The 24,738-nt window shown below is 50.6% G+C and overlaps 1 protein-coding gene across 1 annotated transcript in view; it reads right to left on the reverse strand.

Annotated features, from left to right (window-relative positions):
* CHKA (choline kinase alpha) overlaps positions 1-24,315 on the reverse strand; it is a 42,494-nt gene extending 18,179 nt beyond the window's left edge. The window contains 3 exon segments of the mRNA XM_049781217.1: positions 7,514-7,625; positions 24,019-24,174; positions 24,176-24,315. Of these exon segments, the coding sequence (XP_049637174.1) occupies positions 7,514-7,625; positions 24,019-24,174; positions 24,176-24,315 (408 nt within the window).
* Between the last annotated feature and the right edge of the window lie 423 nt (positions 24,316-24,738).

Here is a 24,738-nt window from a genome sequence, read left to right on the forward strand (position 1 = left end):
AAAGAAAGAAAGAAAGAAAGAAAGAAAGAAAGAAAGAAAAGAAAAGAAAGAAAGAAAAGAAAAGAAAAAGGGGCCGGAGAGATAGATGGAGGTAAGGCATTTGCCATTCATGCAGAAGGTCATCGGTTCGAATCCCGGCATCCCAAATGCCAGGAGCAATTTCTGAGCACGGAGCCAGGAAAAACCCCTGAGCACTGCCGGGTGTGACCCCAAAACCACAAAAAAAAAAAAAAAAAAAAAAAAAAAAAAAAGAAAAGAAAAGAAAAGAAAAGAAAAGAAAAGGGGCTGGCAAGGTGGCGCTAGAGGTAAGGTGTCTACCTTCAAGCGCTAGCCAAGGAAGGACCAAGGAAGGACCTCGGTTTTATCCCCCGGCGTCCCATATGGTCCCCCCAAGCCAGGGGCAATTTCTGAGCGCTTAGCCAGGAGTAACCCCTGAGCATCAAATGGGTGTGACCGAAAAACCAAAAAAAAGAAAATAAAAAAGAAAACCTCTTGAACTTTAAAGGAGAAAGTCCCAGGGAGCAGGATGTGGCTGATCCTGCAGTGAGTCCAGGACCCTAGAGCCTTGAAAGCACGTGGGTACTTTCTAAGGCCTCCATATAAGGTTTCAAATACTACTTTCCTGAAAGGCTGCGTTTAAAAAAGCTTCTGTACTTTAAATAAAAAGAAAGTCAGGGGCAAACGGAGACAGTGTGTGCCTTGCATACACCAGTCCCAAGTTCAATCCTCAGCATCCCATAGGGTCCCCTGAGCACTGTCAGGAATGTTTCTGAGTGCAGAGGTGAAAGTAATCGCTGAGCACTGCTGGGAGTGACCAAAAAAAATTTTTTTTTGGTTCCTCCTGCCTCACTGAAGGAAGAAAAGGCTGTGGACAAAGGGGTGACACCTCTGGTCTCTGTTGGTGGCAGGACAGCAGTCCCAGGAGCAGGAGAGCTCAGCCAGAACCTTGTGTGCAGGATAACACTGTCCCCCTGCTCCCAGATTCTGCCCTCACTGCTTCTAGGATTGCTTACAACAGGAAGGAGAGTATTTTGTAGGACATCAAAGTGTGAAGCAAAAATGACTTAGATAGAGCTCTCTGAGGTCCTCTGAATTCTAGGAATTCAGGAAGACAAAAGATGTCCAGTTGGTGGCAGGCTCTAGAGAACCTTCAGCTACCCTGGGGATAGCACAGTAGATCCTGGCACTAGGGCAGTGCTGCACCACTGAGACTTGAAGCAATGCTGGGGGCCCTGGTGAAAACTAAATGAACTGATAATCCACCCCCCCCCAAATTATCTCACTTAAGCCTTTTATTTGGGGTCATACCAGAGGACTACATGGGGTAGCAGGGATCAAACCTGGATTGCCAGGTGCAAGCTAAACGCCTTCCCCACTGTGCTATTGCTCTGGCCCCAGTTTAAGCCTTTTGAACTTTGTGAGACTGGATGTGATGTGGTGAATATCCAGAGACAACCAGCACTTCAAAAGGAAAATACCTTTGGCAGTGCTAGGGACTGAACCTAGAGTCTCAGTCTCAAGCAGACGAGGTAATGTGCTCTACCTGACAGACCACTGGCTAAAACTGAGCTTCTATAATGCTCTGACAGACATATTGCAGTAGAAAAGGAGTGGAAACCCTTCCAGAACAGGAGGCTCTTTGTGGCACCTTCTCCAAAGGTTAAGTGTTGTCCTGGGACTGTATGTGAGCAGAATCTGCTCTCCTGGAGTGGGGCTGTGAGTTCCCCAGCAGAACTGGAGGGCTCAGGAAGGTAAAAATGAAGCTAGTGGATAAGAGCAGGGAAGAAAGCGTGTTTCTAATTTGGACTGAATTATCAGAGCATGCCTTCACTGTGGGAAGAAGTGGAAGAAAAGAGCAGACACCTCGGCTAACCTCTCCGGTCCAGGTTGGTCCATTTCTCAGGTGCCCAAGGGTTGCCATTTTCTACTGAGGAAACAGAAGGAAGGGGCCAACTGGTCTTGGGCTTGAAAAAACACATCTGCCCCCAGCATTTAGAACTGTACTCACTGGACCTCGTGCAGTGCAGCACAATACACGACGTAGCTGGTGCCCTTAACCAAAGCATTACCAGTTTCTTTTTAAAAACAAAACAAAACCAAAAACATTTCTTGATACCCAGAGCTAAAGAAAGACGTGAAAGCTGTAGAGGATGCTCCGACTTCGAGGGCTCATATACTATACCGTGAATCGTGTCTGTCACCTGGAAACCAGAGTGCTCCAGGCACGACGGCATGGACAAGCCTGCAGCAGAGAAGACATGCACACAGCTAAAGTGGTACATTCCCCTGCCCTCTCGCCGCCCAGCCGAGCGCGCCTCAGCGTTCCGGAGACCAGAAGCTCTCCTGGCTTCATGCTAGAGCCCAAATATGTCATACCGGCAAGACAAAGACACTTGGCATAGGTCAAAATAGCAGTCGTGTGGGGTTGGCTGATCCAAGGCAGGCAGCAAAGCAGGTATGGGGGAGGACTAAAGTGATTTGGAAACTGTCCCAGGAGGGTCTGAGCTGAAGAAACGCTCAGAAATATGGAGACTAAATTTGAAATAGGAAGGCATGGACAGACCTTGGCAAGGTTTGGGTTCTGAGAGCTAAATGGTCTGATGCCTTAATCGCTCTTGGTTTGGGGGACCATATGGGATGCTGGGGATTGAACCCAGGTCCGTCCTGGGCAGTCATGTGCAAGGCAAATACCCTACCGCTGTTCTATCACTCTGGCCCCTGGTACAATGCCTTTAAGGCTATTTGGACAACTGAGAAATGCCTCTGGTCACACTGTAATCAACGGACATGGGAACTTTTTCTTAAAGCAGAAAAAATTTTTTTCATGACATGCTTAAGATCATTCTGAGTACTGGGCCACCAGCGACAAAAGCCTCTGTCCCATGGGCCAAAATGGGACCCAAGGAGGCCACCAGCCAGGCAGCAAAGGACCTTCATCCCAGAGAAAAGCTTCCAGACAGGTAGTTTCACAGCAGCCAATGGTGATCAACAGCTCTGCAGCAATCCCATCTGTAGATTGGGCCACATTTTTTTATTGGAGTTTGATTTGTAAATTACTTTGAGGTTAGGATCCCAATCTGTCTTCTGGAATTGGGTAGGACCATGTCCCAAATGTCACTCTTTTCGATCACCAACACATACCTGCATTGTGCCTTGGTACTTTTAATTTTATTACAGTTAGTAGTCATACAAGCACTAGATTAGCCTTCTATTACTAAAAACAAAACAAAACAAAAAAACCCAACAAAATAAAAACATTTTCCCAGACAACACTCGAGAGACCTCCGATGTGTCGATGTGTGTTATGAACGTTTCATGCCTGGCGAGCTGACTCGCTCATTCATGCACAGAGGGGCTGGTGACAGTCACTGCTCTGACATAGGAAGGGACGGGATCCCCAACATGGTGCCAACTGGCACAGGTCACACTGAATGGACAATACGTACTGACATTTGTGTCTTCCACAATTCATGATAAACAAGCAAACTGGTTATTTGTAATCAGCATTCAGGCTTCTCTGAGAAGGCTGCTACAGGACACTGTGGAGCACACGTTCCTTCCCAGTACCAGAAACGGAAAAAATCCAGTTACATGGACAGCTGATCTTATTGCTCCGACCTCTTGCCTACAATACCATCCTCTCCGCAAAGGCAAATTAGGACTTCTTTGTTTTCCTCTCTTGCTTTTAGTTAATGATGGTTTTACATTTGAACTCAGTTTTTGTCGAATATGAAGCTAAGGAAAATAGCCTCTTCATTAAAATTAAAGCTCATCTGAAATAGACTGGTTCCGAAGTGGTTAATTTATCACACTTGAAGTTTAGATCAATACTTTGGTTAATACTCTGTACCTCTTTCTTATCTCATTCCTATTCTTCTCTCAATACTCTGAGCAGAACTAGGAGCCAGTCTCAGGGGTAAAGGGTGTGGCCTCGGCTCTTCACTGCTCTGACTATGGAAATAAGGGGTATCTGCTCCACAGACCAAGATAAAAAACGAGGAAGCTGAAAAGTGTCAAGGTTACCTCAAGTCACCTGTAAATAACTCTAAACATAAATAATTCTATTCTTTGTGATTCTCACAAAGGTTAAAAAACTTTCCAAAGCTTAATATAAGGAGAAAAAGGGCACAGACAGGGCATCCATCAAGTAAACAAGTCAGCCCAGAAGCAACTCTCTGAAAATCCTGTTTCCCAGGAAGGCATGGATGCCACTGCCCTGAGGAGAGGAAGCAGTGGTGTCCATGCTGACCATGGGGAGAGGACAGCAGGGCCTATGCGCCAGGCCAGGTTTGATGCCATCCTTACTCCACGCTTTGTGAGTGTCATATGACTGATCAATTGGGGTTCTACACATGTGCTTCATCACAGCTCTCAGTTACTGCAAATTCTCACAACTGACCATGAATTCTGGCAACGTACCCATGGCGATGGGAACGAAAGCCTTGGTGTGGACTACAGGTCTCTCCCTTCCTGTCAGCCAGATTTATGCCCTGTTGTGTTGATTGTCACCAGTAATAAGACCTGCACTCACAGAATGGGGTAAGAAAGGAAAACAGGTAGAAATATTTGGGGAAAAAAATAAAGTACAATTTTTGGGTAAAATCCTAGTCAAGTTCAACTTTTAAAGCTGACACCGAGTCCTACAGCAGCCGGGCACCCTAAGTACTCATTGCTGGGACCTGCTAAACCCAGAGGAATCAGGAAACCAAAATTACTCACGTGAAGCTCTGGGCTATAGGGTTTTACTAGGTTCAAACTACAAACCCAAAAAAAGATACTAAAATAAGGACATTGGTGATTCTCTCGAAAATAGATTTCAAGTGGGACCAGAGCTATAGCACAGTGGTAGGGCATCTGCCTTGCACATGTTCAACCCTGGACAGACCCCAGTTCGATTCTAGGCATCCATATGATCTCCCGAGCCTGCCAGGAACAATTTCTGAGCACAAAGCCAGGAGTAACCCCTGAGCACCGCCGGGTGTGACCCAAAAACCAAAGAAATAAAATTTCCAGGCCCGGAGAGATAGCGCAGCTGCGTTTGCCTTGCAAGCAGCCAATCCAGGACCAAAGGTCATTGGTTCGAATCCCTGTGTCCCATATGGTCCCCCGTGCCTGCCAGGAGCTATTTCTGAGCAGACAGCCAGGAGTAACCCCTGAGCACCACCGGGTATGGCCCAAAAACCAAAATAAATAAATAAATAATATAAAATTTCCTCTCAACTCTTTTAAGGAGATACTACTAGTAGGCAGTTGGATTCGTAAAGGACCAAGTGTTCCTAGCTACTAGCAGATCTCTGTAAGGGCAGAGCTACATGCACATTCCACCTACTCCAGCGGTATAGCAGGAGGTATAGCGTGGCAGGGCATGGCAGAGCGTGGCAGTACGTGGCAGAGAGCTGGCCATAGGTGGCTAATTCCTCTAAAATGTGACAATGACAATGCGTCTCTAACCTCAGCCCCCCATGGCTGGTGCCCAGGTGCAGTCAGACAGCAGAGGGCACTGGGCTTCCCTCACTGCCCTGAGCCCACACACTGGGGGGGGGGGGGTGCATCAATGCGTCCTGTGCAGCTATGGTTGTTGGCTCAATGAGAGTCCACAGAGACGGGCTTTCACTTAAAGACCAAATTTAGCTGTGGAAGAAAGTAACAACAGCCCGGGAAACTATTTTCCTGGAGTGCTGAGGGGGCATCTCTTAGACGTGGCCATGCATGGCATGGAGAGCCCAGGACTTTGTCAAGACAGCCGCCACCACTACTGATATCCAAGCAGGAAGTGCCAGTGCCACTGCAGGAGAAGCTGGCGCTGCCAGGCACAGTGTAAGGGAAGGCTATGCCCCACTCTCAGGACTCTCTGCCCTTGTTGAGTCTGTCACTGACACCTCCCCACCCCCCAGGACAGGGAGGGAGAGAGACCCCAAACAAGAATCCCCTATATCCTTTATTTTGGTTTTGGTTTTGGTTTTGGTTTTTGGGTCACACCCAGCAGCGCTCAGGGGTTACTCCTGGCTCTGTGCTCAGAAATCACTCCTGGTAGGCACGGGGGACCATATGAGATGGCGGGATTCGAACTACCATAGATCCTGAGTCGGCCACTTGCTGTGCTATCTCTCAGGCCCCAGGATCCCTTCTATCAAGCCCACTTCTACTTTTTTTCCTTTTTGGATTTTGGGCCATACTCATCTATGCTCAAGGATCCCTCCTGGGGGAGCTCAGATGGGAGGTTGAGGACTGACCCCTGATCAGTTGCAGCCTTGTCCTGCTGGCCTATCTCTCTAAGCCCAGGCCTAGTTTTTGTTTTGTTTTGTTTTAACTTATTAATTTGGTTTGTGTGTCACAACTGGCAGTGCTCAGGGGTTACTCCTGGCTCTCTGCACTTAGAAATCACTCCTGGCAGGTTCAGGAAACCCTATGGGATACTGGGGATTATACCCAGGTTTACTGTGCAAGGTAAACGCCCTCACCACTGTGCTATCAATTCAGCCCGCAGGCCCAGTTCTAAATGAACTGACTCCTCGATCATGCCAGTCTGACCTGATTCTTCCCAACCCTGTTTTCATGGGCCTGGACTGCTCTGAAGACTGAATTGAAGGAGACAGGTCCGAGAAGGACTGAAGTCAGACAGAGGCGTCCTGGCTCTTCCAAGCATAAGGGAAGGGACTAAATGGCATTGCTGTGCTAATACAGCAGCCAGGACTTTGTGTGTTGGGCGAATAAAATGAACTAGACCAAGTATAGAGTTAAAGAAAACAAAAACAAAAATGCAAAAAAGAAAGGGGGGAACAGGGCCAGAGCGACAGCACAGCAGTAAAGCATTTGCCTTGCATGCAGACGACACAAGAGGACTGACCCCTGTTCGAATCCCGGCATCCCATATGGTCCCCTGCGCCTGGTAGGAGCGACTTCTGAGCGCAAAGACAGGAGTAACTCCTGAATGTGTGTAACCCAAAAGCCAGAAAAAAAATAAAAAAGGGAACAGGAAAATTCTACATCTGGTGACATGTCAACAATGAAGGGTCTTGGAAAATGAAGTGGCTGAAATCAAAATCAGGAGAGGGCGACTCGAGCCAGACCCAGCTTCCACTGGCACTAACTAGTGGGAACTCAGCTTCCTGGCACACACAGGCTGCTGTGGTGCTGGCTTTTTGTATCAGGACACTAAGGTTACATTCTAACTCTACAACCGAAATTTGAGTTTAATTGATGTGTGGAAAACCCAAGTATCATGAATACTCATAAAGATTTTACCACCAGACTTTTTATCTGGAAATAAATGTTAGGAATACTTGGCCCAGTTGCTAATAAATGTGAAGTCGATACAGAATTCCCTTAGGACACATACAGAAACCAGCTTAGAACCCACTTAAAATAAAAGCAATGAGTCTTGCTACCTTTAATATACCCCAAACACCACCAGCTCTCCCCGGGGCAGTTGAGAAGAGGCTAGAAGCAGCCAGAGGCCCCCCCACCTCCCCGATCCCCATCCCACCCCAGACCCCAAGCCACCAGGACTCACCATCTTCAATATGGCCCCATACAGGCGCAGGAGCACTGTGCGTGGCTCGTCACCAACTGTGGCCAGAGTGTCGGGGAAGGAGCACTGGAACAGCATGTTACTGAGGCCACCTCTGTAGGGGACAAAAGGACAGTAAGTGTCTAGCTTTGAAAGGATACGATAAGCGAGACATTCCCATCTGAGTTTCATCTGTACTGACAGGAGAGCAGCAGATCCCCAAAGCTCTCAGAGTGCTGGGACTGGAGGTCTTTTTGGTTTTGGACCACACCTAGAGTGTTCCCAGATTACTCCTGGCTCTGCACTCAGAAATCGCTCCTAGCATGCTTGGGGACCATATGGATGCTGGGAATTGAACCCGGGTCTGTACTAGGTTAGCTGTGTGCAAGTCAAATGCCCTACCACTGTGCTATGGCTCCGGCCCCTGGAGGTCTTTTTTTTTGGAGGGGGCGGTTTTGGGTCACACCTGGCAGCGCTCAGGAGTTACTCCTGGCTCTATGCTCAGAAATCGCTCCTGGCAGGCACAGGGCACCATATGGGATGCCGGCATTCGAACCACCGTCCTTCTGCATGAAAAGCAAACGCCCTACCTCCATGCTATCTTTCCGGCCCCATTTTATTTATTTTTGTCTTTTGGGGCCACACCTGGTGATGTTCAGGGGTTATTCTTGGCTATAAGCTCAGAAATCGCTCCTGGCTTGGGGGACCATATGGAATGACTGAGGATCGAACCACGGTCCGTCCTAGGCTGGCACCGACAAGGCAGATGCTTTACCGCTCCGTTCCACCACTCTGGCCCCTGGAGGTCTTTCTTTCTTTTTTTTTTTTTTTTTGGGGGGGGGTCACATCCGGCAGCGCTCAAGGGTTACTCCTGGCTCTATGCTGAAAATCATTCCTGGCAGGCTCGGGGGACCATATGGGATGCTGGGATTTGAGCCACTGTCCTACTGCATGCAAGGCAAACACCTTACCTCCATGCTATCTCTCTGGCCCCCCTGGAGGTCATTTTAACTGGATGTTTGCGCCAGACAAACCAGATGTTTGAAGCAGACAAAGATGGTCCTTGCAGGGCCACATTGTTCTACTGATTAATCCCAAATTCCTACCACTTCAGGGATGGAGGTCAACACTAGAATGCTGCCTTCATGTCTGAGGTCCTGGGTTTAATCCTCCAAACCACCAAAATAATTCAGACTACACTCAGAGTGTCCACTACTGAGGTTAGAGTGATGACAGTACAGCGGGGAGAGTGCTTGCCTTAAAGTGGCCAACCTGGGGCTTGGAACCTTGAGCCCTGCCAGGAGTAACTTCCGAGTAAATAAAGAGCAAGCCCTAAATACTGCTGGGTATGACCCCAAAACAAGCACACACAACAACAATGAATAAAAATGTCTACTACTGGAGCCAGAGAATTAGTCCAAGAGTAACATGGCTGCATATTATATTACTGAACATATTACTGAACCCCAGCAGTACATCTGGTCCCCTAAGCACCACCAGGACTGACCCTTGAACCCTGAGTCAGAAGCCCTGAGCATTGCTAGGTGTGCCCCTAACCCCACCCCTCAAAAGAATCCCAAGGATTAAACCACATATGAAATGCCCACAGGCAACCTCCTCGAGAACATTCTCAAGAACACTCACCATTTCAGGACAATGTTAGTAAAAAGGTCCCAATTGGGGGGGGGGGTGAGGCCACTCCTGGTTAAGACAAAAGCTTTACCCTCTATATTATCTCTATGCACCTCTAAATTCTACTTTTTTGGTGGAAAAAGGCTACACCTAGCTGGGCTCAGGGTTTACTTCTGTCTCTACTCAGGGCTCACTGCTGGTGGGCCTTGGGGTACCATAAGAGAAGTTGGGGATCAAATACAGGTCGGCTATCCGGTATGCAAAGCAAACAAGGGCCCTACCACATTATTCTATCTCTCAGATCACTCTCAAGTCTAGGCTTATCTAAACAATTAGTCTTGAGGTGAGGGGGCTTACCCCCAGGATGCTGAGGCTTCCTCCTAATTCTGAGCTGAGGGGTCATTCCTGGTAAGGCTGGGGTGTTGGTGGGGTCAGAGCTGAGGTGACAAATGAGGGTCCTTGTGCAAGGCCCCAATCAATAAACCCTAAGGAAGACTTATTGATATATTCCATAAAGTGAAGTATGATGCTAGAAACTCAGACAACACTAACTGAAATATGCTCTGGTCCCCACGTGCAAGAAATGTTCCTTCTATCAGGGCCAGGGCAAGATAGGGATTAAAGCACTTGCTTCACATGTGGCTGACCTTGCTTAGCTCATTATGGTCCCTCAAGCCAATGAGCAGAGCCTGGACTAGGCCAGGACACAACACACACACACACACACATAAAAGAAATGTGCCTACAGTAAAGAGAGCAGGTAAAAGTGTAAGTTGAGCTCAAGGTAACAGGACTAAGGGACTGACAGGACAGCTAAGTGAAGCAGGCCATCTGAGGAGGCAGCGGTGGCAGCTCAAAGAGTTGAAACTTAGGCTCTGTGTGTGAGCAGCACCCGATGGGGCCAAAAAACCAAAATGAAGGGGGCTGAAGGATAGCATAGAAAGGAGGGTGCCTGCTGGCACATGGCACTCCAAGTGGTCCCTTGAGCCCCACCAGGAGTAATTACTGAGCACAGAGCCAGGAGTAAGCCCTGAACATTGCTAGGTATGGCCCCAAAATGAAACAAACTCTTGAATGTGTTATAAAGCAGTTTTTAATCTTTTTTGTTTGCTGAGAAATTAATGGGGGGAGTCCACAACTGACAGTGACCAGGGGCTACTCCTGGTCCTGTGCTTGGCAGATTACATGTGGTACCCTGGTCTAGCCAGGATCTGCCCCATGCAAGGCAAGCGCCTTAAGCCCATGTTCTCTCTCCAGTGTCGATGTCCTATTTCAGATTTTTTCCTATACTTTTCTTAGAAGAAAAGTAACGAGTATCCGAGAACCATCGCCAAGAGCATGGACCGGTTTCCAGAAAGCAGACCAGGGTCTGCCCTGGTCAGGAGGCAGAGAGAGCTAAGGGCCACCTTGGAGTTGGTGCCAAGCAGATGGGAAGGGAGAATGAAGACTTAGGGCAGCAGACATCGGGACCATGGCCAACCCTGGCCAACAGGGCCCCACAGTATAGCCTCAAGCCCTAGTTTCCCTTCCGGTCACACACCCCAGAAAGCACAGTCAAGGGCAAGCACAAACAGACGGGCTTCTGTTCTCCACCGTGTGACCGGTCCAGAGCGTGAGCGCGTCCCTTCGGAAGGCTGGCAGCCAGCAGGGCAGACACGGGCCCAGCCTGGCTGCCCGCCACCCCTTACCCAGGGCAGCTCAAGCTCAACAGGCTTCAGCAGCAGGAAGTAAAGTGACAGTGTGCCTTAGGGACAATTGAGTCATCACAGCAAGGTCAGTGCCACAGAGGATCCAAACCATGAGAACTCAGCGGGCAATGCGAAGAGGACCGAGGCATGAACAGAGAAATGCTGCAGAAATGCTAACCAGGCCCATGACTCTGCAGCAACCAGTTCACTACAATCTTAGTCAAAAAGATCCTCCTTTGGGGGCTGGCGGGCGCTTATCTTGCACCGGCTGACCAGAGTTCAATCCCTGGCGCCCATATGGTCGGTCCTCTTAATCCCAAATGGGAATAATTCCTGAGGCAGAGCCAGAAATAGGCCTTGAGCCAAGTGTGGCCCCATACCCTGAAAAAAATGTATGGGGGGAGGGCACATGAGATAGCTCAAGTGGCAGAACACAGACCCAGCAAGTTAAGGAGCCAGATGGTGACAGAGAACCCGAGCAGACAGGACCCTGCGTAGGACTGGTCCTGCTGGTTCCTGAGCACAGCCTGGCCCCATGCTGCTGGGAATGGCCTCCAGCTCCACCACACTTTTATTATGTGGCCCTGCAGCCCACATAATAAAAGTAAATAGTTAAGGAGCCTATTATGGGCTGGAGAGATAACATAGCGGTAGGGCGTTTGCAAACGGCCAACCTGGGACAGACCTGGGTTCAATTCCCACCATCTCATATGGTCCCCCAAACCTGACAGGAGTGATTTCTGAGCGCATAGCCAGGAGTAACCTCTGAGCGCTGCCAGGTATGGCAAAAAAAAAAAAAAAAAAAAAAAAGGAGTCTATGGGCCTGGAACCACAGCACATTGGGGAGGGCGCAAGCCTTGCACAGGGCCTACTTATATTCAATCAGACTTGGGTTTGATCCTTGGTACCTCAAGCACTGCCAGGAATAAACCCTGAGCTCTGCTGGGTGTGGCCCCATAACAGGGGATGGGGGTGGGAGGGAGGAAGATGAAAGAACCAACTGTGATTCTGGGGAAGGAAAACAAACAGGACACACACAGCCCCAGCCTTTTCTCTACCACCCCCTTGGCATGGGTCCACACAGGCCACTAACCCCAGCCCAGAGAAAACAGGGGCGGATGGGCCAGCAGACCGAAGATGGGAGACTGTGGGTTCCAGGACCAAACGCATCCAGAGCATGTGCCCGGATATTTAATTGAATTCCAATTATTGGAACCTGTCTTACTGTCTTACATCTCTCACAGAAAATAGCACTAATACCTTTCTGGAACTTAATACCCAGACTTTATCAGCACTGAACTGCTTTTCTCCTCCCTCCCTCCCTCCCTCTTTCCTTCCTTCCTTCCTTCCTTTTCCTTCCTTCCTTCCTTTTCCTTCCTTCCTTCCTTCCTTCCTTCCTTCCTTCCTTCCTTCCTTCCTTCCTTCCTTTATTTCTCTCTCTCCCTCCCTCCCTCCCTTCCTTTCTTTTCCTTTCCTTTCCTTTCTTTTCCTTTCCTTTCCTTCTTGTTTAATTTTTTGAGAGGGAGGGGTGTTACCTAACAGTGCTCAGGGCTTAGTCCTGGCTCAGCGATCGGTCACTCCTAGCAGTGTTGGGGTAACATACAGAGTGCTAGGGATCGAGTCTGGGTCAGCTTCATGCGAGACAAATGTCCTACCCACTGTCTATCACTGTCTCCCAACACTAAATTTCTGAATCCAGCCCAATAAAAGGCTAAAACACATTTGTTTGTTTTTGACTTTGGGGCCACACTCCTGGAATCACTCCTGACAGTGTTCAGGGATCTTATGAGATGCTGGGGATCAACCAGGGTTGCGGCATGCAAGGCAAGCAAGCGCCCTCCCAACTCTGCTATTGCTCCAGCCCCTAAAAGACTAAAATATGTTTTTATTCATATCTGAGAGCCCAACAAAGTCACTCAAAGGCTGGAGCCTACACTACCTGCAGAGAATCCTGGTCCAACTCAGGCAGCACAACGTCCCTCTGGATGGGAGTAGCCCTGAGCACTGAGAGAAAAAAGTAACTAAAGAACTAACTTGCTTCCTTCTCTGTTTTTGAATTTTATAGGTTTGGTTTGGTTTTCCATATCAGGCAGTGCTTAGGGGTCACTCCTGGTGACACTGGATCACCATCACATGCCAGTGACAGAATCAGACCTTCCTTCCTTTGTGCTCAGCCCACTGGGACCCCTCACCCTGATACTTCTGCTTTTTATGGGACCATCTTGCAGCCTGCAGGTTTGGGCCACCAGGGATGCTTAGGGGCCAATAGGAGACACTGACCCACACTAGGATCAAACACTCAACCTCAGCCATCTCTGCTTCCTGGAACCTTATCACTGGACTTTCAAAGAATGTTCTACAGAGCAACTTCTCTCTTCCCACAAGCTTTTCTCTAAATTAGCCTCATTGTTCCAAAGCCTGCAGCCAATTCTCTCCAAGGAAGTTGAGACAGAGGAATTCGATCATTCTAGCACCTTCTGGGGAGCCATCACCTACTTAGGAAACATAGACCAGGAAGGGGTGAAGGTCAATTCTGACACAGCTCACGTCAGACTCAACCCCAGAGTCAGTACACCCCTCACCACAGACTATCTCAGGATCAGGAATGGTCACGAAAACTGCCTCAGATTTGCAGGCTCTGTAAAGTTCACAAGGGGCTAGAAAAGTCAGGCAGTAATACCCCAACTCTAGAGAGAGCCAGAACACAGGCCGAGGGGGGACAAAGAGCAGTCAGGATTGAGAAGGGACCACTATGACAGTGTCTGTGGGACTGACCACTCTAGGCAACATCCAGTGGGGAAGGGCAGGGGGAAGGGAGAGGTTAGGGGAGAGGAAAGCGAGGGAGAGGGGGAGAGAGAGAGGCAGGTTAGACGGGTGGGAAACTGGGGACACTGGTGGCGAGAAGTGTCCTGGTGAAAGATGTTGGAACACTATACATCTGAAACTCAATCACAAACCATTTCTGTGTATCTCATTGTGATTCAACTTTTTTAATTTTAACAAATAAAAATAATAAAACATCTATGAAAATGGCAACTAAACCTGGAACAGCGAATAGTATCCAGTGACAGTCACCAAACGCCCATCCCCCATCGGGAAAGAGGCCAGAGCAGGACAGTGAGCACAACAGTGCCGGCTGCAGACAGCTGGCACCTACCCAGCTCACTCCCAGTCTGCATCAGTGCTACATCCTCGGCCTTGGCGCTAGGCTGACACAGGCAGAGAGCACCTGCACGGGGTCTTCGGTGCCCAGAGGTCTCCCCAATTCTTGAACAAATGTATCCAACTAGTTTACTTGACAAAGGAAGGGAATATAGCTTTTGCAACTGCATTTATTGTCTTTGTGCTCAGATCGCTCCTGCTGAGTCTCAGGGGACTATCTGGGGTGAAGGAATCAGACCCAAGTTTGTATATAAGAAAGTGTCATATTGGGGGCCGGAGAGATAGCATGGAGGTAAAGCGTTTGCCTTTCATGCAGGAGGTCATCGGTTCAAATCCCGGCATCCCATATGGTCCCCCGTGCCTGCCAGGAGCAATTTCTGAGCCTGGAGCCAGGAATAACCCCTGAGCACTGCCTGGTGTGACCCAAAAACCAAAAAAAAAAAAAAAAAGAAAGAAAGTGTCATATTGGGTGGGAAAGATAGCACAGCAGTAGGGCGTTTGGCTTGCAAGCGGCCGACCCAGAACCAATAGTGGTTTGAATCATGGCATCCCATATGGTCCCCCATGCCTGCCAGGAGTAGTAACCCCTGAGCACCCCGGGTGTGATCCCAAAACAAAAAATGAAAAAAGTGCTTTATTCCCAACTCTCCTCCTTTCAGCCCCAAGAACCTTACTGGAAGCCCCAGTTGTTGAGTTGGTGGTCCCTGAACAAGAGCAGGCCTGAAAAATTCCTGCCCCAAATCCTGTCCTCCTGAGAAGCAGTGGATATACTAAGTGGCACCTGTCATTTCCCACTGTGAGATTTAATATCTACATGCCTTCTCCTCTGGATTTTGTTTGTCTTACTTGCACAGAGCTTAGGTTACTCCAGACCCTGAAACATCTGTGTAACCCCCAATGTTACAGGATGATACAATACACAATACACATAAAAGTGTCCTCGTCAACTTGAAATGTATAGCTCGGGAAAATTCAGTACATTCTCACTCTTGTGCAACCAACCCCATCACAACCCAGAACTATCTTGGGGAACAGAGCTCTGTGTCCATTCGACAGCAACACCCCTCTTCTCCAGCTGTTAACCTCAGTGCCCAGAATCCACTGCATCTCTGTGACAGTGACTGTCCCAGGAACCTCACAGAGAAATGGGATCCTGGGGATGGATCAGATCCAGAGTACAGCAGGGAAGACACCAGTCTTGCATTCAGATGACCCAGGTTTGAATCCTGCACCTACATGGTCCCCCAAGCCCTGCCAGGAGTGACCCCTGAGCATCACAAAAAAAGAATCAAACTTGGGAACTAGGGCAATAACGTTGAGGGTAGGGTGTTTGCTTTGCAGGCAGCCGACAAGGTTAGATCCCGGACATCCCATATGGTGCCCAAGGCCAGTCAGGAGAGACTTCCTCCTGAGGGCAGAGCCAGGGGTAACTCCTGAGCACTACCCCTCCAAAAAAGAAAAAAGAAACTGTCATCCACAAATCAAAATGACCATGACCAGCATCTCAAAATCTCAGCCAAAAAATGGTCCTTAAATTCACTGCATTAGATACAGAAAACAGAACACAGCATAACACCAAAACAACCAGTGAGTTCAGAACATAAACTCAATTTTGTGGATCTTTGCCAAATTTCTTCTAATCATCTAAAAGTCTTGGGGGGGGGAGAAAAGGGGGGCAAAGAGATAGCATGGAGGTAAGGCATTTGCCTTGCATGCAGAAGGATGGTGGTTCGAATCCCGGCATCCCATACGGTCCCCTGAGCCTGCCAGGAGCAATTTCTTTCTTTCTTTCTTTCTTTTTTTTTTTTTTTTTTTTTTTTGGTTTTTGGGCCACACTGGCGGTGCTCAGAAATAGCTCCTGGCAGGCACGGGGGACCATATGGGACACCGGAATTCGAACCAACCACCTTTGGTCCTGGATCAGCTGCTTGCATGGCAAACACCGCTGTGCTATCTCTCCGGGCCCGCCAGGAGCAATTTCTGAGCATAAAACCAGGAGTAACACCTGAGGATTGCTGGGTGTGACCCAAAAACCAAAAAAAAAAAAAAGAAAATGTTGAGAGAGAGAGAGAAAAGGGAGGGCAGGAGAGAAACTGGGGACTCTAGTGGCAGGGACAGGTGTTGGAATATTGTATGATGAAACTCAATCATGATAACCTTCTAACTGGGTTATCTCATGGTGATTCAATTTTAAAAATGTATTAATTAAAAAAGATAGAAATTGATGCCTTAAGGCTCTCTCTCACAGAAGCCAGAGAAAGTTCTCAACATGGTTCCACAGGGACCAGCCATGTATCCTGGCATATCAGTCCATATCCCCAAGGCCTTTCTTCACTAGAAACCAGTGTCTAGGGGCAAGGGTCGCCTCAGATGGACACAAATACAGTTGTCACAGTATCTGCTCTGGGCAGCTCCACCTCAGCATGGGGTACCTGAAAAGCAAGGGACATGTGTGTATGTGTGTATGTGTGTGTGTGTGTGTGTGTGTGTGTGTGTGTAAGATCCACCACACCAACTATTCCCTAGCCTAGCCTGCTTCCCAACAATCTCCAACCTCAATTCAAACTAACTGCGATAGGGCTGGGGAGACAGTGCAGCAGGAAAGGTGCTTGTCTTGCCCGACGCCAATGCAGCTGACCCAGGTTCAATACCCAGTACCACACATGGTCCCCTGAGCACTACTTATGATCCCTGACACAGCCAGGTGTTGACCAAAAACAAAAACCAAATAACTGGGAGCCAGAGAAACAGCGCAGGGTTTAAGGTGCCATGCGGATGACCACAGTTCCCTCCAGGGCACTGCAGAGTCCTGAGCACCACAACAATGCCAAGCAAGGCCGAGTATGGACCCAAAATCCAGAAAATGTCTTAATCCCGAACTGCCTAGACAGATTAACAGGCATACCCCAGTCCCTTTGCCCGGACTTCAAAATGGCCTCGTGTCCAGATATCTCTCTGTGCCCCTCTCTATAACTCCCTCTTTCCAAACACTGCTCCTCCTTCCTCTGCAAATTCCCTTCCCCTTCAAACCCACTGTCAGGCTCCTGACTTGCACATACTGATTCCCCCAGGCCTTGCTTTCAGCAGGAGGAGCATCAGCACAAAGAGACATGACACCAAGAGACTAGGCAAGCCGAGATCACAACCTCCTTGCAGAGAGGGCAGAGGGACCACACAACATTTTTCGGGGACTGTCCTAGGGCAGTCTGAGATTTCTGTGGCTGTGCAGGGAGGTCAGGCAAGTTGCCAGAGCTGCACCAAAGAGGAAAACCAGGAAGGAAAATGTGCGCATCCGCACAGGGTTCAGCAAGCCAAGAGACGGGATGGGGGCAGGGGGATTCCTGCACTGAAAATTACTGCCAGGTTGTAAGCCCTGAGGTGAATACAAAAGCCAGCTTTGCTCTGAGACACCAAAGTACTTAAACTAAAGGGACAGATGCCTTGCATGTGGCATCCCCTCTAGTCCCCCAGCACCACCAGGAGAGATTTCCCCTAAGCATCACTGGGTGTGGTCCACCCTCCAAAAGTAAATAAATAAAGTAGGTTGGGAACATCTGCCACAAAGAACCCAAATCCAACAATGGATTCTGGGCATTTGCCCAGAATGGAAAATTCCTACCCACATAATAAATAAGCAATAAGCACATGGACATTTACTGCAGTTCTATTTATGCTGCCCAGAACCAGAAGCAATTGAAGTATCTTTCCTTAGCAGACAGACAGACACAAGGACATTGTGGCCATGAGGATAGATGAGCATTCACTGCTGAAATCCAAGAGGCCATTAGGGCACAAACCCTAGCACACAGTAAGCAAAAGAAACCTACCCAAAAGGCACCTCAGCAAGTTACCCCAAACAGGATGTTCATTAAGAGGCCCCAAAGATAAAGACAGTAAAAGGCCTGAGGGGTTGGGAGCGGATAAACAGGCGGAGCAGGGCAAGAGCAGGACAGCCAGGAAGGCTTATGGTCCCAGGTCCCACCAGGAGTGATCCCTGAGCTTAGAGCAAGGAGAAAACCCCAGGCACCACTAGGTATGTCCCCCCAAAAAAACAAAACAAACAACAAAAAAAGCAGAGCAAAGTCAAGAAATGACTAAAGGGTTGGAACACATGTTCTGCACGATAGAGCCCTGGGTATGTGTGACCCTCCTCCCCTTGCACCCACCACAAGAGCCAGAGCATCAACTGGTTCTGTCCAAAAAAAAAAAAAAAAAAAACAGACACAGTGGGGCCAGAGAGACAACACAGCGGTAGGACATTTGCCTTGCACACAGCTGGCCCAGGACGAATGGTGGTTCGAATCCCTGCATCCCATATCTTACCCAAGCCTGCCAGGAGTGATTTCTGATCGAAGAGCCAGGAGTAACCCGAGCACTGCTCTGCCGGGTGTGACCAAAAAAAAAAAAAACAGAAAACGGGCCAGAGCGGTGGCACAAGCGGTAGGGCGTTTGCCTTGTACACACTAACCTAGGACAGAGCACAGTTCAAACCCCCACCTCCGGAGCCCCATATGGTCCCCCTTGCTAGGAGTGATTTCTGAGCACAGAGCCAGGAGTTACCCCTAAGCATCACCGGGTGTGGCCCAAAAAGCAAAAAAGAAAAAAACAAAAACAAACAAAAAAACAGACATGGGCCAGAAGTCAGCTGCACGCTTAGCACTTAAGGCCTGAGTATGAGTTCCGACACTGTCTGGTCCCCCAGGCACCATCAGGAGAGACCCAGGAGAAATAACCCAGAAGTTGCTCTTAGGCAACATTGGAATGACCACTCTAAGACCAAAATAAAAATTTTAAAATTAAAAATTTGGGGCCAGCTGATCCAGGACCAAAGGTGGTTGGTTCAAATCCCGGTGTCCCATATGGTCCCCCGTGCCTGCCAGGAGCTATTTCTGAGCAGACAGCCAGGAGTAACCCCTGAGCACTGCTGGGTGTGGCCCAAAAACAAAACAAAATTGGGGACCAGAGAAAAAGCATGGAGGTAAGACGTTTGCCTTGCATACAGAAGGTCGGTGGTTCGAATCCCAGCATCCCATATGGTCCCTCGAGCCTGCCAGGAGCGACTTCTAAGCATAGAGCCAGGAGGAACCCCTGAGCGCTGCCAGGTGTGACCCAAAAACCAAAAACCAAATAATAAATTTAAAAATTAGGGGGCTGGAGTGATAGCACAGCAGTAGGGCATTTGCCTTGCATGTGGTTGACCTGGGACAGACTTGGGTTCAATTTCTGGCATTCCATATGGTCCCCCGAGCCTGCCAGGAGTGATTGCTGAGCATGGAGCCAGGAGTAACCCCTAAGCACTGGCGGGTGTGACCCAAAAACCAAAAATAAAAAAAAAATGAGGGACTAAGCGATAGCAAATAGATAACACGTTTGCCCTGCAAGCAGCTGATCCTAGTTCGGTCCCCAGCATCTAATATGGTCCCTGGGCCTGCCAGGAAAATGTCTGAGTGCAGAGCCAGGAGTAACTTCTCAGTGCCATAAGATGTGACCCACTCCCCCAAAAAAACAAGGGGCTGGAGAGATAGCATGGAGGTAAGGCACTTGCCTTTCATGCAGAAGGACGGTGGTTCAAATCCCGGCATCCCATATGGTCCCCCATGCCCACCAGGGGCGACTTCTGAGCGTAGAGCCAGTAGTAACCCCTAACCGCTGCCAGGTGTGACCCAAAAACCAAAAAAAAAAAAATTTTTAAATAAGGCTGGAGCAATAGTAGAGAGGCAAGGGTGCTTGCCTTTCACAAAGATCATGTAGGTTCAATCCCTGACATTCCGTATAGTTCCTTCCAGCACCATGAGGAGGAAGGTCCAAAAACAAAACACCCTGGATTTCCCTGCAGTTGGGTCCCTTTGCCACATAAACTTACCAGAGAACCTTGGGCAGCCTCCGACTTTGGATTTTTTTTTGTTTTGGGGTTTGGGATTACATAACACAGCACTGCCTGGGGGGAGGGGCTTGCAGTGCTGGGAATAGAGCCAAGGTTCGAGACAAGAAGGCAAGCGTCCCAGCCCCTGTACTATCTCTGGCCTTGACTGATATTTGAATGATTCTATTCAAAGGGCCCGACATATGTTTCTCCATCAGTATTAACTGTGTGTGGGTCCACAGATGCATGGGAGACGGAAAGTGTTTTTTCTTTTGTTTTGGGGACACACCAGGTGATGTTCAAGTCCTAGCTCCAGGATCACTCCTGGCCGTGCTAGAGAGACCATATGGGAGACTGGGGGATTGAGCCTGGATTGGCCACATGCAAGGCCTTAACCCCCTCTCTCTGGCCTCTGGATCCTGAATCTTTTTTTTTTTTATTGAAATCATTGTGATTTATAAGTGGATTCTGCTCTTTTAAAAGACTATTTTCACAAGTGGCTCTGATTTCTATCCGTCAACAATGGGAGTGGGGAAAATAAACCTTGGATTTGATGGGCAGAGCCAGAAGCTAGTGTCATTGTGTGTGTGTGTGTGTGTGTTGGGGGGGTGTCTGGCCCAAGGGTTCAAGCAGTGAGTCCATTAATAACTGCTTTCATCTTTCCACTGTTATCACCCACCAGCCAGAGGGGTGTGGGCGATCAACAGGCGAGTAACAAAGACCCCTGTCAGCAGTTTAAGAAATGGCAGAAAACTTAGGTCAGGCCCAGGGCACCAGGCCCTGTTCCAGAACTTGAGATTCGAAGCAGAACATGATACACCTTCTAGCAATTCCATCCAACGGAGATCAGAGACCAACAGGAGCTGACGAGTGCAGGAAGGGCTGTGACAGGGCAAGGTGTGATGCCAGAAGGGGTAGGCACAGAGCAGGCCAAGAACTGTGATGCCACTGTGTGCTGAGAGGGGGCAAAGTTAGGGGCGAGCAGAAGGGTCCAGCCAGGAGCACTACGGGGGTGTGGGGGGGGGAGTGAATGGAGAAAGAGGGCGGCTGACCAACCACATGGCCCAGGGTTGAGGGAGCGATAAACTGCTAGCAACTCCACAAGAAGCTGAGGCTGGAGACCTAAGACTTAAGAGTTAGGCAAATGTGCTCCCTGAAAGCCCACTAAAGGCAGCCAACCCAGGAGGGCCGCTGAATTGCAAACAGCCGAACAAACAACCCAGCAAATGATCATTCCCTTCCCTTCCCTCTCTCACCAAGAATTTCTTTTTTTGTTTTGTTTTGTTTTGTTTTTGGGTCACACCCGGCAGTGCTCAAGGGTTCCTCCAGGCTCTACACTCAGAAATCACTCCTGGCAGGCTCGGGTACCATATGGGATGCCGGGATTCGAACCACTGTCCTTCTGCATGCAAAGCAAACGCCTTACCTCCATGCTATCTCTCCAGCCCCGTTTCCTTTTTTTTGAAGCTAGCTACCACCTCCTACCTCCTTTCCCTGGACTTTAGCTCCCTCTTTTTCCTTATAAATCCATTCCATAGCTACAACCTATTCCAGGAAATGGGGCTGAGAGACAAGGTACATATATACCATACCACATGAGTTTAGAAAGTTCCAGAAGGAAAGCTGCCTTCCAAGGATACAAATTTCCGGGAAAAAAAAAACTCCTCAAAGTTCTTTCTGTGTTGGGACTGGGGCACCCAGGAGGGCCACAGACACGCAGGCACAAGCTCCTCCTTCTGAAATGCCTTTCCACTGTCAGCTCCGAAAACAAAGCACAAAACCAAACTGATGCGCTACACACATCCCCTCCACCCCACTCCTGCCAGAACCCGCCCCCCAAAAGAACGGTCTGAAGATTGGGGGGGGGCCCTGAACAGGTGAACGCAGCAGCACCTGTGCTGGATTCCAAAAACCTGAGCTCAGAAGCAGGCACGGCGCCACTGGCCTCCAGGCATTTTATTTTCCAGACAAGATTGCAGCAGTGCTTAGGAAGATGCTGTCACTTCCGAGGCCTGTCAGGCATCCCTTCCCTTTCAAGGGGAAATCCAAAGTTCACTGAGCACCTCACAGACTCTCTAGCTTGGTGCTTTCTACGCAAATAGCCTTTGTTTATCTTGGGGGAGCCATATCCAATGACGCCCAGGTTCACCCCTGGCTCTGTACTCAGTGACCACTGCCGGGAATCCTCAGGGGATCAGAGGCAGGACCTAAGACTGGACGTCCTCGGGTCAGTCACATGCGAGGCCTGGGACCCCTGGTTGAGAGGCCGACAGCTAACTGTCTTCCCAACTCTCACGCTCATAAATGCTGTTTATAGGCCAGAGGCACACAGAAAAGGGGAAGTGAAAAGTGGCTCATTTGCCGCATTTGCGGATCTGATGAAAAGCTGGGACAGAGCACGAGTCACATGACTAAAACTGCATTTGGGGGGGTTACCCTGGGCACTGGCAAGTAACCTGGTCAGCTAATTAAGTGGAGACTGTGGACAGAAGAACCGTCAAGGGGGGCATGAGAACCAAACCTCAAACACCACCAACCAGCACCCTCGGGTATAGGCATACCTTAGATCTCAGGTTGGCAGGCTGGGGTTGGCAGGTGAAATGATGAACCTTTCTCAGGAGGGGGTTGCTGGGGATTTAGTCAGCGGGTTCTGCCACTGTGCGCCCCCACCCCACTCCAGCCCCCAAACATGTGTAAGGGTGTAAACAGCAAAGAACCACCCTAAATGGGCGTGTCTGGGGACCATATGCTGCGCTGGGATGGCACCAAGGCAAGCAAGGGCTTCTGACTCTGGATTCCAGGGTCAGTCCTGGTGGCTCTTGGGGGACCAGAGGTACTGCTAGGGTTCAGTTATATGCAAGGCAGCCATGTTACCCCTGGATGAATTCTCTGGCTCCAGTAGTGTCAGCCTGTCTGCCTATGCTGGAGGTAGGGGAGTGATCGGGCCACACCCCACAGCTCTTGACCCTGGTGGCTCAGGCAAGTGCCCTCAGCCCTGGACTGTGTCCATAGGGACCCCAACACAGAGCATGGTCCAGGAGGTGGGGCGCTAAGGGAGGGGATGCCCGCTTGTTACCACCTGGGATGGATGGATGGGTATGGGTGTGTCTGTGTGTGTGTGTTTAACCTTTGGCGGCTCAGGGGGTACCCCACAACCCACTGATGCCCGCCTGTTGCCTACCTGGGATGGATGTGTGTGTGTGGTGTGTGTGTAACCTTTTGGCGGCTTAGGGGGTGCCCCCTAACCCCTTGTCCCAATTCCTTTCACCTTTCTTTCCCTCAGGCCCAGCTGGAGGGAAGGATGGATGGATGTGTGTGTGTGTGTGTGTGTGTGTGTGTGTGTGTGTGTGTGTGTGTGTGTTTAACCCTTGGCAGCTCGGGGGTGCCCCCCAACTCCCTGATGCCTGCTTGATGTGTGTGTGTGTGTGTGTATGTGTGTATAAAACCGTTGGCAGCTTGGGGGTGCCCCCAACTCCCTGATGCCCGCTTGATGGATGGGTGTGTGTGTGTGTGTGTGTGTGTGTGTGTGTGTGTGATCTTTTGGCAGGTCAGGGGGTGCCCCCAATACCCCATCATCTGCCAGCTCCTTTCGCCCTTTCTCTCCCTCAGGCCCAGCTGGAGGAAAGGATGGGTGTGTGTGTATGTGTGTGTGGTGTGTGTGTGTGTGTGTGTAACCCTTGGCAGCTCGGGGGTGGCCCCCAACTCCCTGATGCCCGCTAGATTACCCACCCGGGATGGATGGGTGTGTGTGTGTGTGTGTGTGTGTGTGTGTGTGTGTGTGTGTGTGACCTTTTGTCAGCTCAGGGGGTGCGCCACAACCCACTGATGCCAGCCTGTTACCTACCTGGGATGGAGGGAAGGGTGGGTGGGTGAGTGGGTGTGTGTGTGTGTGTGTGTGTGTGTGACCCTTGGCAGCTCGGGGGCGCCCCCAACTCCCTGATGCCCGCTTGGTGTGTGTGTGTGTGTGTGTGTGTGTGTGTGTGTGTGTGTGTGTGTGTGTGTGTGTGTGTGACCTTTTGGCAGCTCAGGGGTTGCCCCGATCCCCCGTCATCTGCCAGCTCCTTGGCCCTTTCTCTCTGTCTCTCTCCCCCCGGGGCCCCGCTGTGCCTGTGTCGGGCGGGGGGCGTTCCGGGGTCGCCCCCAGTCCCTCGGGCGCCACCGACCTGACCACGCTGATGCGGAACTGGTCCTCGCGCAGGCCGCGCCAGGCGCCGGGCAGGAACTCCTTGCACCACAGGTAGGCCCTGCGGCGCGTGCGGGGCTCGGGCGGCTCGGCGGGCGCGGGCGCGGGCGCGGGCGCGGCGGGCGCGGGGGGCGGCGGGGGGCGGCCGGCCGGGCCGCGCCTTGGGCTCGGCCACCAGGTCGCTGGCGGCGTCGCGGCCCGGGGCGGCCGGGCTCAGCAGCAGCCCGAGCGCCGCCGCCGCCTCCGCCTCGGCGCCGCTGCAGAACTTGGTCTTCATGCCGGGCGGGCGGGCGGGCGGGCGGGCGAGGGAGCCGGCGCTGTGGAGGCGACGGGCGGGCGGGCGGGCGTGCGGGCGGGCGGAGGACGCGGCGGAGGCGGCTGAGCGGCTCCCGACGCGCTGGCCCTGCTGGCCCGGTGGCCGCGGCGCGCGCTCCTCTTACCGCCGCCTCACGCGGAGCCCGGCCCCGCCCCGCCCCGCCCCGCCCGCCGCGTCACAGGCCGCCCTCGCGCTCGCCGCTCATTGGCCGCCGCCGCGCCACGCCGCCTCGCCATTGGCTGGGAGCGCCGGCCACGCCCCTGCGCCGTGCGGGATGGTGGGCGTGGTTAGAACGGGGCGGGGCTTCGGCGCGGCCGGCCGGGCCGGGGTCTCACTCCCTGAAGCTCGCTCGCCGAGGGGAGACGCTCCTGAGCGGGTGGCGGC

Source organism: Suncus etruscus, chromosome 9 (genome assembly GCF_024139225.1).
Source record: "Suncus etruscus isolate mSunEtr1 chromosome 9, mSunEtr1.pri.cur, whole genome shotgun sequence".
Classification (NCBI taxonomy): Eukaryota; Metazoa; Chordata; class Mammalia; order Eulipotyphla; family Soricidae; genus Suncus; species Suncus etruscus.